At 57.6% G+C, this 13,148-nt stretch overlaps 1 protein-coding gene across 1 annotated transcript in view; it reads right to left on the bottom strand.

Moving 5' to 3' along the window:
* Window positions 1-5,535: 5,535 nt before the first annotated feature.
* The window catches only part of ADCY10 (adenylate cyclase 10), a 41,944-nt gene continuing 34,331 nt past the window's right edge, over window positions 5,536-13,148 (bottom strand). The window contains exons 26-32 of the mRNA XM_024551963.3: window positions 11,229-11,433; window positions 11,054-11,150; window positions 10,409-10,524; window positions 9,467-9,584; window positions 8,071-8,266; window positions 6,379-6,567; window positions 5,536-5,867 (exon numbers count right to left, since the gene is read on the bottom strand). Of these exons, the coding sequence (XP_024407731.2) occupies window positions 5,706-5,867; window positions 6,379-6,567; window positions 8,071-8,266; window positions 9,467-9,584; window positions 10,409-10,524; window positions 11,054-11,150; window positions 11,229-11,433 (1,083 nt within the window). The 3' untranslated portion in view covers window positions 5,536-5,705. The remainder of the gene's footprint in view (window positions 5,868-6,378; window positions 6,568-8,070; window positions 8,267-9,466; window positions 9,585-10,408; window positions 10,525-11,053; window positions 11,151-11,228; window positions 11,434-13,148) is intronic.

The raw sequence follows: 13,148 nt of genomic DNA, 5'->3' as shown, positions 1-13,148 counted from the left end.
AATGGAAACGTGTTAAAAACGCACGTAAACCAACCATTCCTTCTCGTCCTCTAATACCCAGTTCAGACTCAGATTTCCTTGTCTCAAAATGGCATTTTACAAATGGTTTCTTCAAATCAGGACCGAAACGGGGTTCCTGTAAAGTGGGTGTGCCTGTTTTAAACACGAACGTGGGGTCACAGCGCCCTGCAGTTTGCTTCTTCCCTTAGCATGCCCGTGCATGGAAGGAATGGGCCACTGGCTATTAACCACCAACCCCCGCCCCCGCCCACCGTGTCCTCTTACACGGATGGACCATCGCATCTGAAGCCAGGTCTGAATCCCTGGGCATTCGGGTCGTTTCCAGGTCTCTTGTTTTCGTGCACCACAAGTGACGCTGGAATAGTCCTCTGTCCTTATGGACTATCAAAGAAGCAAAAGCCAAGTGCAAGTCAAAGGCAGCCCAGGATGAGACAAGCTTCCTGGTGCCTTGGAAATGCGGGGCCTCCCGTCGGGGGCGGGGGCAGCAGCCACCAAGCCCAGCACTCCTCCTCACATCCTTCCTGAGGCTGTGGGGAGCGGGTGGGAAGTCGTGTCCCTAAGCTTGGCTGAGACTTGGTTTGTAAAAAAACAACAACTGGGGCTAGGAGGCCGGGGCCAGGGGGGTGCTCTGGCACCTGCTGGGGCCTTGGCTGTGTCTACAAGGAAGGAAACCCACCTCTCAGCCTCGGGGAGTCCCCAGGGAGCTGCTGCTTCCCGCTTCAGTTCTGCCTGCAAACAGGATGTGAAAACCATTGTGCCCTCGTTGTGGTGGGCCTGGTGGAGCGGGGCCTGCAGCGTTCCAGAAAGTGAGGAAGGGCTGGGGGTTTTTTGATCTCCTTGCATCTGGGAGGAGGAAGCCTGCCGGGTCGAATCTGCCACACTTGCTTTCGAGCCAGCCTTGTGCTTGTTCCAGAGCGTGTGGCAGCCACAGCCCTGGTTTCCTGGCCCTTCAGGGCATTAAATGACCTCAGGCATCTGTACCTGTGGGAGTGGGGCAGTGCCAGCTGAGGCCTGCTTGCTTAGGGCCTGAGATGTCCCTCCCCTGATAAGGAAGGACTCCAAGGACCCAGAGTTTTGAATCCAGGGTCATCCTCCTTGCTTTCTCCGGCTTTGGAGAGAGCTTTTGTGGTGCTGTGGTTTTTTTTCATTACAGAGTTTCTTTCAACTTGATAAGAAGGCACATCAAATCTAAATTTATTTTGTAGGGAATCTCTTAGAACATGCACTTGGGCCCAGAGGAATGTGGGACATCTTGCAAAGCCCTGCCCTTGCTCTTACAGACAGAGCAACAAGCCAGATGGTTTGCTCTGAACGTGTCCGGATGCGCCTGAGTCAGAGCCCGGTCTTTCTGTCCCACACGTTGGCCATCGCCACAGGGAGCAGCCCCAGCAGAGGGGAACATGTTTCTGAGAAGCTTGCTCGAGCATCTCGGTCGCCGAGCAGGTAGGACCTCCAGCGGACACACAGGTGAGGCCACCAGCGAGGCGCCCCCTGCTCTGTGTCCTGATGCCGTGGGTGTCCCCCTGACACAGGATACCTCAGGACATGCCAGGCTCCGGAAGAGGAGGCCAAGCCGATGATCTCACACTGGCTCACTGAGGCGGAGCCGCGGAGGAAAAGCCCAAGGGAGAGAAGTTACTTTGAACGGAATGGCTTGGCTGGAAATGACGGGCATGCTTCCGTGCCCTCCGACAAGCCCCAGGGAGAAAAAGCCAGATCCAGGCCCCTGCCGCAAACCGTGTGGTCTGTTTCGATTCCGGCTTTAGAGGATGTCTCTTCCTAGGCCACACGCGGGCCTCTTCCCTGGCTGTGGGCAGGCATTCAAGTTCCTGCAAAATGCGGTCCTTTCCTTAGGAGGCAGAGGGATGGAAAACAGGGAGCAGCCCAGCCGCGGGGCAGCCAGGCTTCGGATTCACCTCGGTTTGCTGTGAAGCACGCACCGGTCGGGCTCCCTGGGAGCACGGTGGCGGCAGGAATAGGGAAGCGGCCAGATGCGTTTTCTGCTCTACAGCCAACCCCTCTCTGCTCCCAGCTGTCCCAGCTCCTGCTGTAGAAAGGACCCTGGCCAACGTGCAGGGCTGCCGCGGTGGCACTTCAGGGCCACTGCAGTCCACAAGCCACATGTGGCCATTACGATTCATTTTTGTTAGAATCACATCACATGTAACATTCAGACCCACACTGACTACATTTCAAGGGCGAGCAGGGCCCGGGGCGTGGACAGCGTGGAGAGGGACCACGCCCTCGTCACAGGAAGCTCTGTTGGACAGTGCGGGGGTAGGGATGAGCCAGGTTACACACACACACGCACAGAACCTCCTCACACCCCTCTCCCCTCGCGGTGGGGGTGTGGACGGGGTACCCCTCCCAGGGTGGTCCCGGGGACTGCCACTGTCTGGTGGGTGGAGGGCACACACTCTGTCACCCCGTCACCCCGTCACTCGTGTGTTCATTGCTGCCACGTCCCTCGCACCGTGCAGTGCCAGGTGCGACCATGAACCACACAGAGCCAGTGTGGCCTTCGCATGCTTCCCCCACACCAAGCGCCAGGGAGGCAGAGTTGAGGGTGCAGAACCCTGCCCTTGAGGAGCTCAGAGAGGAGGCAGCCCCAGACAGACAGCGCCACGCAGTCACATTAGAACAGCTGGATGGGGAAGGACAGACGGCAGCTGGGGAATGACAAGGACGGACTGACGCACCCAACCTGCGCAGCATGCTGGGAGAAGGTGCTTTGGGGTCAGAGGACTTAGGGGAAACACGAAAGACTCCGGTAGAGACCTTCAGTTGGAGGGACCAGCCCAAAGGCTGGGGTGGTCGCAGGACTGAACCTGGCAGGGAGACAGGCCTGGAAAGCTTCATCCTCCCGGTAAGGAAACTGGGCGTCCTGAAGGCAAATAACAGGACTTCAAATGGAGGAACCAATGGGGGTCACATGTTAGCCAGCTCAGCCTGCCCGCTGTTCAGGGTGCAGATCCAAAACCGAGAGGAGAAGCAATTATGTGGCTACTGCAGAGCTCGGGGTGGGGGGAACTGGGTGCTCAGCAGCTGTGGGAACGGAGTTGACAGCAGGGCTCTGCGAAGGACTGGGAAGAGAGTGGAAGCGCGCGGGCGGAGTGTCCTGGCCCGCGGCCAGTGGTCACGAGGGGGCAATCCTGGGGCAGGCAGGGTCGCACGGCTGGGATTGGGGTGGCGGAGGGAGAGGGGAGTGAATGTAATCGTCCACTTGGCACATGCTGGACGCTTCTTCGTCCTGAGTTGATGGGGCCTCTCTCCACGTCGTCATCGTTACTTCTGAGCATCCTCCCGGAAAAGCCCTTCTCTGACTTGGGTACCATCTACCTCTTCCAGTGTCTTTCAGACCAAAGTGCCAATCGCCGCCTCCACCACCCCTTCCTTACACAGGACGACCTGATCCCGAGCCTGCTGTAGCGACCACCTTCCGGCCTTCCTGTGGGCCCCGCCCTTCTCCAGTCCATTCCACACACAGGGGTGGGTTTTCCAACAGGGCAGCCTGGCTGCATCCTTCCTCCGTGAGGGACTTCCTCGGCCGACTCTTCTGTTGCAGGCAGGTGCAGGCGGTCCGGGGATCCAGTCCCGGGAGGCTGCAGGCCCACATCTGGAACCAACGTGCAGCCTGTTCTCAGTCGTCGCTGTGACCCCAGTACACTTGGTGCGCAGCCCTACAGTCGGTGTTAAGTGATTTTTGTTGATCTCCTTCCGGGTCCATATTGTTTATTCACTCTGTCAGGATCAGGTTCCTACTTCTAAGGCTTCCCGCAAGAATTAACTTGAGATCACCAGTTGAAACTGTTCTTTAATGGACTCATTAATTCATAATCCCTTTCTGAGTACTCACTTGGCACAGTGCTGGAGACAGAGCCTCTTCCCTGTGTGCATTCCTGGACGTGCTCAAAGCTCTTGTTTGGGGGGAAGCAAAAGATAGATCATCACGTTGCCATTCCTCTCTGCTCCTGAAGCTTCATGGATTATCTGCCTTCTCCTAAAGAGACCTGTAGCCAGAATCTACCTTCTCAAGTGATGCTCCTGAGAACCTCATGCTGGGCGCCTCCTGCAGGAATGAGGGGAGCAGCTGTGGAAGCCAGAGTGGTTCCAAGTGCTGCTGGCTGAGGCTGTGGGTCTGCAGGCAGAGGCTTGGGGAGGTTGACCAGAAGCTCCTCCCAGGGTGGTGGCCGCTGCACAGAACAGGTGCTGCCATCTGCTGGCCGGGAGGAGGATGCACCCAGGGCCGGCCATTGGAATTGCAGCCAGATGGGGAGGGAAGGGACCTCCCCACAACTTTAGTTTACACCCAAGGAAACTGACCCGACAGTCACATAACTGGCCGGTGGCATAGTCAGGGTTCCCATAAAGCCCGATGCACACGTTTCTGGATTCGGGCACATGGAAGGTAAAATCTTTAACCTGCTCTTAAGCCTTGCTCCCCTCTGCCTCTGTCCTCAGCGTTTCTACCAGCGCTTGGGAGTCACGTCACCGCACTTCCAAGGACAGCCAGCCTCCCCACCCTCCGCCTCCAGCCTAGCCTGCTCTGGCTTTGGCTTGGCCACACAAAGTGAGAGGCGTCTGTGAGGTTGTGGAGGAGGAAGAATCATGCCCCCTGCCCTCCCACCCGCCCAAGCACAGAACTAGGGAGGTCGGTCCACAGGCACAGCCCACGAGTCGGGGGACCCACCACTCAGCTCTCCTGGCCAGCGTCCCTCCACTGTTCCCCGGGCCCCAGGCCTCTGGGCCGGCCTCCTGGTGCCACCTGGATGTCCAACCTCCTTTGTGGAGGAGAAATACACAGCTGTCCCTTTCCCAGAAGGACAATGAAATCTGGCCTATTGAAGGGGTGCCCACGTGGGCCCTGCCCCCGGAAGTCACTGTGATTCAGGGGTGCATGTCACAGGGGTCCCCTTCCAGGGCCAGGACCCAATGGGAATCAACGAACAGAAACCCATGTGCCCTGCCAGAGGCGGCCGCCTGGGTCTGTGGCTGCAGCAGCAGGGAGGCTGCATCGACACACATTTCCCTTGGCCCTCAGAGGTGCAGACCCCCAGGGAGGGTAGCTCTCCCCCGACAGGGGGCGGCCGTGACGGAGGACGGCCCTGGGCAGCTGCTCCATCGGGGAAAGAACGCTATCGCCTCGCTAAAGATGAAAGCACACAGTCTATGCATGTAAAAGAGACCCACTGCTCACTGAAGTCACTGCTGTCTCCACTTTCCACATTTACTTCCTTCCACAGTGAGCTGGCGCGGGAGGCCCCAGGGCTCCGGAAGCCGCGGCCGGGCATGACAAAGACGTGTCTGCTCACACCTTGCCCTCGCTGACCACGAGGAGAATTCGCAGTTTGTACTCCTGTGCTACACGGAAAAGATCGAACAACTGGACATTTAAAAATAAACATTTTCAGTTTAATAGGCTGACTAGACAGGTCTCTGTCGCAATATCTGCCGAGGTGATGTTGCTTTTCCCCCCGCAGGCTGTGACCCTGCGCATGTGGAGCCAGGGCGAAGGAGAGCCGGGTGCCCCGGCGCGGGTGGACCCTCAGCCAGGGCCGAGGGCCACCCGTCTGGTCCGAATGCAAACAGGTGTGGTTCACGGGAGCCCCTGGAGGGTGCTGGCTGCAGAGAAAGGTTAGTCACAGACGAGGCTTCCTAGACTCTCTGCTCCCTTTCAGGAAACATTAGAAAGGGTTGTCCAGGATATTCACTCTCATGAGGAATTTGTTCTTTTGAATCTCCTGCGTGCTCACGTTGCCGGACACGACCGCGTGCCACGACGGGAGGCTCTGCAGTGTCAAGGGCCACAGGTTCTCGGTCGGCTCGCAGCTGGAGTACCACCACTCCTGCGAGGGGCAAAAGGGACACAGGCCCAGTTGGCGCTCCTCGGCCATGGAGGTCCGGTCTGGCTGGACCAGAAGTGGCCACACATCATTGGGCTTGTAAACCCATGTGAACCCAGACCACGGACACGTGGCTGTGAGAGACCACGGACACGTGGCTGTGAGTACACACCAAGAACGTGCACTTTCATCCATTTACTCCCCAGATCCCGAGTCTGAGGCACTGTGCTAGGTGCTAAGTGTGGGTTTGCCCTTTGAGAGGGGAGAAGAGGTACGCGCACGAATGCCACACACGCTGAAAAGTGGGGAGGGCCGTGGGGAGGGGGAGACTTTGCTCCAGGGGTTTGGAGGGGGAACCCCATGAGAACTCGAGGAAGAGGAGGTGTGCCTACCTGAGTTAGGGACACATCCCCCCTCCCAGTAAGAGTCTGGAGGCCCACAGTGGCCTCCCCGCCTGCGAAGCCTCCCCAGGCCTGGGCTCAGGACTGGCCGCGGGCTCCTGGCACTCACTCACCCTGCTCATGCTCAGCCAGTGCATCTCCAGCAGGTTCCCCTGGGCCTCGGAGAGCTGCAGGGCCGTGTCCAGGAAGAGGTCGCAGTTCTGCCCATCGCCCATGAGAAGGCACACATAGGCCATCAGGTGGTAGAACCTCGGGTAGAAGACAGTGCCTGAGATGTTCTGAGACACCAGGCTCTCCAGGTTCTGCAGAGAACATGGCCCCGGGGAGTCAGAGAGGGGGGCCGGATGGCAGCATCTCCTCCGCAGAGGGTCTGGGCGAGACGCAAGGTACATGCCAGCAAGTGGGGCCGTGGGTCACTGAGACAGAGCGGGGGAGGAAGGGAGACCAGAGGCAGCTGGGCAGATGGGGGGCCCAGGCCTAAGGTGCCCAGTGGGTGGGAGCTTCAGCCCTCCCAGCAACTACTCTGTAAAATATGTCTATTTTCCTTTGATTACTAATGGAACTTGATTATTCAGAATATAGGGGGAAAAATGAAAATAGCAAAAAATGTGACAATCACCTACAACTCCAGCACCCAGAAGAACATATTTCTAATATTTGGTTACATACTTTCCCACTATTTTATTTCTCATCCTTTACACTCTCACATACTCACATTCATATACTCACATTCACACAACCTCACACACACTCTCACACTCACAATCACAAACTCACACACTCATACACATTCTCTCACACACTTGCATACACATTCACATACATACACTGACACACCCATACACTCAGTTTCACGCACTCACACACATACACTCACACTCTCACACTCACACTCACTCACACTGACACTCACACCACCATAGCTGGGATCACACTGATCACATGGCAGTAACGTTTTTTTCTCATTTAACATCCTGTTATGAATGTTTTTCAATGACATGCTCCTTTTACGTCTGGGCTCATGAACTCCAGCATTGGCGGAGCGAGACGGTGACGCAGAGAAGAGGCTGGGTGCAGAAAGCAGCACAGGGGGCCATGTTGCACCAGGCAGAGTGTGCCCCAAGTGTCACCATGTCAACTTGGGCCTGTCGCTGCCCTTCAGGAGCGAGGCCTCAGGTGGCCAGCTACTCCAGTTGATGAAAGAAGTGTCAGAAATTCAGGGTTTTAAAGCAGGAAATATCCCATTGTTTAAATGTATCACTCCTGATTTTACCAATCTTCTTTGTGAAGGCCGTTTAGTTTTTATATAAATTACCTTGCCCAGGCTGGTGTGGCTCCATGGATTGAGAGCCGGCCTGCAAACCACAGGGTGGCCAGTTCAATTCCCAGTCAGGACACATGCCTGGGTTGTGGGCCAGGTCCCCAGTAGGGGGTGCGTGAGAGGCAACCACACATGGATGTTTCTCTATCTCTTTCTCCCTCTTTCCCCTCTGTCTAAAAATAAATAAATAAAAAACCTTAAAAATTTTTTCTCCTAGTGTTTCGATGATACGCAGCTGAGATCAGTGCCTTCGCCGATGTACTTCCCTGCGCCCTCTGTTTCCTCAGGACGGCTCCCCGGAGGAGCGCTGCTGGGACCAAGGAGGCGCACGTTGAGAAGATGTGGGGGCATTTGGCTCAAACGCTCCGCAGAAAGTCTACGAGAGGGCCACATAGCATGCAGGCGGCCTTGGTGCTGCTCACCAGAGGGGCATAGAGCCCTGGCCACAGAGCGACTGACCTCGGCCCCCCTCGGGCGGCCTCACCTTGAGCAGCTGCACGCCGCTGTCCTGGGCGTTCTCTGCGCACTCTTCAATTTCCTTCTGCAGGTGCAGGACTTCGCACTCCATGAACCCGCAGATGCCCCGGAAGTAAAGCGCTGAGGGCGTCCTTCTCGGCACGAGGTTCTTGGCTTTGTTGAAAAATATCTGAAATGTGTCCCAGTCCTGAAGTCTGGCATACCTGCACCACCGCAGAAGAACGAGAGAAGTCAGCACTGCCCTGGCGAGGGGCAGATGCTCTGAGACCAGCCTCTCTGGAGGTAGTCCCTGAATGTGGGCCTCTGGGGGCCCGGCCGGTGGACGTCACGTGGTGGGGAGCAAGGAGAGGACAGAACGCTTCGATGGTTTGGGATGAACGGAACCCTCGGGAACCCTCGGCCAACACCGCTCAAAGTGTGGGCTACAGCCTGGCACCGTCAGCATCACGTGGATGCCCCTGAGACACGCAAGTTCTCTGGTCCCACCCAGGCATGCGGGTCAGATGGACCCTGGGGGTGGGGCCAGGATCGGTGTTGATAAGCCCACCAAGTGGTTCCAGTCCCCCCCACCGCCCCAATGTGAGAAGCAGTGGCCTGGTCAGGGCTGTGGGATGCATGCTGCAGGAGCAACGGAGTTGAGGCCCCAGCTGCCGGCTTGCTGAGTGAGAAACTGAACAAGGTGAAAGATGAACCCTCAGGCACACTGGGGCATGGGGACTGCTTCTTTCTCGGCCCTGAACTTGCCTTTGAGGCAAGGGCCCTCCACAGCTGCCCACCTCCCCGCCCTTCCCCGGCCGCCCTGCCTCCTCTGATGAGGAGGAGGGACTTGGGTGGTTGGAGACTGGGAGAGGAATCAGGTGGGTGTGCCTCCGCACCTGGGTCTGGCACCGCTCATCCCTCTGTCCCCGAGGGGGAGGCCGTAGCTTTCCAAACAGCCCGCTGCTGAGTGGGTCTGTCTAACCCTGGGGTTCAATGCCAGGAAGCCCACTTGCTTGCAGGTATCAGCCATACCCTCCCACTCCAGCCCTACTAACAACGTTTTTCAGTATGATTAGGTCTTGGGGGCTGGGGGGGCAAGTGATGCTATTTATTAATCTCCCCCAGACCTCAGCCCTCCTCAGAGGCCAGTGCTCTTTCCGTGCCATCCCTGGGGCACCACAGTGGGGCCAGGCGGAAGGGATGCCAGTTGCCTGGGATACACTTGGGCTGGCCTCTCCCTCCTGCCTTGGGGGGAGGGGCGTGAACTGGTTAGTGGTCCCCCAGGTGCCTCAGCATCAGTCCACTCTGACACCTTCAGTCTGCCTTGGGTATGACTTTTACTTTTACTTTCTTCTCTCTTTTTTTAAATCTCGGGATTCGGCATTTTCAGAGTTGGGGGTGAGGGGACAGGCCGCCATTGTTACCAGATGGCCACGCTCGAGTAGAGCCCCAGGAGGATCCCGCTGTGGAACTTGAGGATCCGGTGGTCCTCGTTGTGCCGGATGAAGTCCACACATTCATCGAATGCCCTGTACGTAAAGCCTGGGAGCGAGAGACAGGGCTGCTGGCGGGTGGGGTGGCTCCGAGGAGAGCCGCCCCCCGGGGCCTCCTCTCTCTGTCCCGTGCACTGCCATGGCCACATGGCCGCACTGCCGGTGGTGGTCCAGCCCAGCTTTTGTGGACGTGTGTGCAGCCAGGACACACTGCAGTCGTGGCAACTAGGCAGCAGTGGGGATCCAACCAGCCCTCCCTGTCAAGCCCAAGGGGGCAGGCTCCATGCCACCCAGGACTTCTCCGTCTTCCCACCCCCACTTCCCCGCCGGGAGCAACACCTGCAGCCCCTTTCCAAATCACGTGGGGATGGCCAGGCCCGGCATGGCCCCCGTGGTTTAATACACTCGCTGAGGGCTGCCTGCTTGGGGCAGCCTGAGGGTGTCAGGGTTTGTCTTCTGAGTCCCCAAGAGGCGCCAGGGCCCAGGCCGCCACCATCAGCACTGTGGTCTATCCTCTCAAGCGTGACACCATGCAGGGTAGCTGAGTGAGTAAACGCCCTGGTCCAGGACGCACGGGGGCACTGCTGGTCCCTGTCACCTGTGTGCACATTGGCAGGACACTCTGACTGGCAGCTTGCTCTCTCCAGACTAAGCTCTTGAGACTCCTGGTGGGTCTCTCAGTTTTTGCGCCCTCCAGACACCCTTCAGCTTGCAAAGCTGGCTCGCTCCTTCCCCGCCCCATGCCTCCTTCCAGCCAGGAACCTCATGATGGATGGACCCCAGCCCTGGCTGACACCCTGCCACCCCACTGCCCCGCTGCCTCAGCAGGAGTGCCACAGGCCAGTCACTCACAGACCCCAAAGCCACACCCACCAGCATAGAGCATGATGTCCAGGCAGACCAGATAGAAAAATGCCCTGCTGAAGACGTGGTCTTCGGCCACGGACAGGTCCCACAGCCACCCCAGCACCTGGATCAGCGGCCTGTACCTACAGTCGGGTTCACAGGGGCGGGAAGAGAGTGTCAAGTTGGGCCCTGGTCCTGTCTTGGTCCCGCCCAGTAATTTGAGACCAAGTGCGACCCTGAAAGTTCAAGCCCACCCCTAACTCTCCAGGTGGCTCTCAGTCCACGCCATGCTTCAGGGGCCTCCACATCAGTGTGACCAGGGTCAGGCCACGCTGGGCCGCTCCGACTGGCTGCTAGTCTCCAGGCATTGCTTCCCGCATGAGACCTGGCCTGTGTCCTCTACCGGGTAGGGGTGGAGGCCTGATCCCCACAGTGGGGACAGTGGTCTGACCTTCTCTGGTCACTGGCCAGAGCAATCGGATGAGAGAGGCTAAGTGGGGTCAAGTTCTGGGAAAAGAGCACGGTTTGCAAAGGATGATGGGTTACCAGTGACGTCGTCCGTTTTGCTGTGAGACCCCTCCCCAGCGCCCCCTGTGGCCAGCGTAAAGTGAGCCCAGAGTACTCATTCCCATGGCTTCCTCCCCGCATTTGGGAAAAGGCTTGAACAAATACCTGGTTTTCAGCAAGAGACATTTACTGAGCCAACAGAGGACCTTATATTGCTCATTGGGGTTCCGGAGCAGTGCCCACATCTTCTGGGCACGAGAGCCTGCGGAGAAAATCAGTCCGAAGTATTTCTGGGCGTCGCTTGTATCTGCACGTGCCATCCTGCTCAGCCAGCCCTTACCTAAGTCAATGGCCAAGTCCAAGTGACCCATCATGAGTTTGGTGTAGCCCAGCGAGTCAGCCACGTACGCCATGATCTCACTGCCCATGCCTGTCATGGGGAGGCTGAAGATCTGCTCCATGGCCATGACCTCATACTTGACCCACACGTCCTTGTGGCCAGCCAGCTGGTAGTGCAGCGAGTATTCCAGGTAGGCCTTAATAATCTGCAATGGCCAGTCGGGGAGAGAAGGGGCAAGACTGAGGAGGAACCCCGAGCGGTGTCGCCCAGTGTCTGCTGGGGACAGGGGCAGGCCAGCTGGCCAACCTGTGGGCTTTGGTACCAAAATTAAATTGGGTTTCTGCCTCCCCTTCATCAAATCACCCAGGACAAGCTTGAGGGCCCCTCGTGCCCACAGAGGCCTTAAACAAGAATTTCAATTTGTGTGAAAAAATAGAAGCGAGAGCTTATATATGCAGATATGTGATCACGTAGCAAACCTGGAGCGGGGGGAGTGGTGGGGGAAAATGGAGACAACCCTACTTGAACAATACAAAATGTGGAGGTGGGGGGGAAGCCAGGAGGGAAGCGCCCCCAGGTGGAGGCGGTAGGTGCCTATGCGTGGGGTTGGATGAGAGGGCGGAGGGAGGAGAGGCACTGGACTCTTTACTCCCTGCACTTCTGAGATGTTTAATCTGTTCTCATAGGCACGTGTTGCTTTTGTCTCCTGACCAAACAAAGAGGGCCGGGCCGCTTTTTAACAGCACGTTCCAGTAATGCTCCCAGAAGGGAAGGAGAGCCGGAGGTGGTGGTGGATGAGAGAGGCTCACTGGGCAAAGGAGATGTGCAAACCTGCAGCTCGGCCTGGGCTGGGACCACGGGGGCGTGTGTGGCCCACGTCCCCTGCGGTGGTGGGGCACCGGCAGAACACAGGGAGGTCTGGGCTTGCTGGAGGAGCGTTGCCAGGTCCTGGAAACGCTCTTGCACTCGTCCTTTCTGCTCTGCCGAACCAACGGCCTCAGCTGCGTGAGGGCACCCCGGGGAGCCCCTGCCTGCTCTCTTGACCTCTCATCACAGCCGTCTCCTCAACAGTGTCTTTTGAGTCACTTTCCAGCTTTGACACTTGGCCCCGCCTCCCTCACACTTTTCGAGGAGAGAAGCCTCCAAGTCTAGGAGAAGTAAAGCGATGCGTTCAAAAAATGTTTGATGAGCACCCTTGAGGTGACAGGCATTGCTCTGGGAGCTCAGCCTGTGGCCGAGAGGACAAGGACCTGCCCTCATGGGGCGTACAGGCTGGCAGGGGACACAGGCTACCCACTGACAAAGGAGCAAAAAAGAAAACACGGCAGTCAGCCCCCAGGCAGGGTGACAGGCTAGGCTCTGAATGGGTGGGGCGGTCAAGAAAGGCATCACTGAGCAGGTGGCTTTCCAGCTGGTGAGCACAGAGCCCAGTGAATGTCAAGAGATGAGCACCCCAGGCAGAGGGAACACCCAGGGTGGAGACCTTGGACAGGACTGAATTCAGGTGTCTGAGGAAGGCAAAGCGGCCGTGGGTGGCTCCGGGAGCTAGGAGAGGCCGGCGGGATCCAGGCAGAGGCCCAGTGTGATGGGCCTCACAAATGCCCACGTGTCCTGGTCTGCTGAAGGGACCTCACGGTGGGAATTCAAGCCTCAGACAGGCACGCTGCTCCCTGCCCACGCCGCTCCATTACTGAGGACTCTGGGGAAGAGCTGCTTACCCAGGAGAAACCCAGGTTTGACGGACTTTTATAAAGGAACCAGGTCATTCTGACTAAATGAGCTGGATTCGGCTTAATAACTGCTTGACTTAAAAAAAAAACATATTTATTTATTTTATTTGTTTTAGAGAGAGGGGAGGAAGGGAGGGAGAAAAACATCGATGTGAGAGAGAAACACCAGTCAGCTGCCTCTTGTACACAC

This window comes from Desmodus rotundus, chromosome 12 (assembly GCF_022682495.2).
Source record: "Desmodus rotundus isolate HL8 chromosome 12, HLdesRot8A.1, whole genome shotgun sequence".
NCBI lineage: Eukaryota > Metazoa > Chordata > Mammalia > Chiroptera > Phyllostomidae > Desmodus > Desmodus rotundus.
Note: the sequence above shows the minus strand (reverse complement) of the source record. Positions and strands in the feature narration are given on the sequence as shown.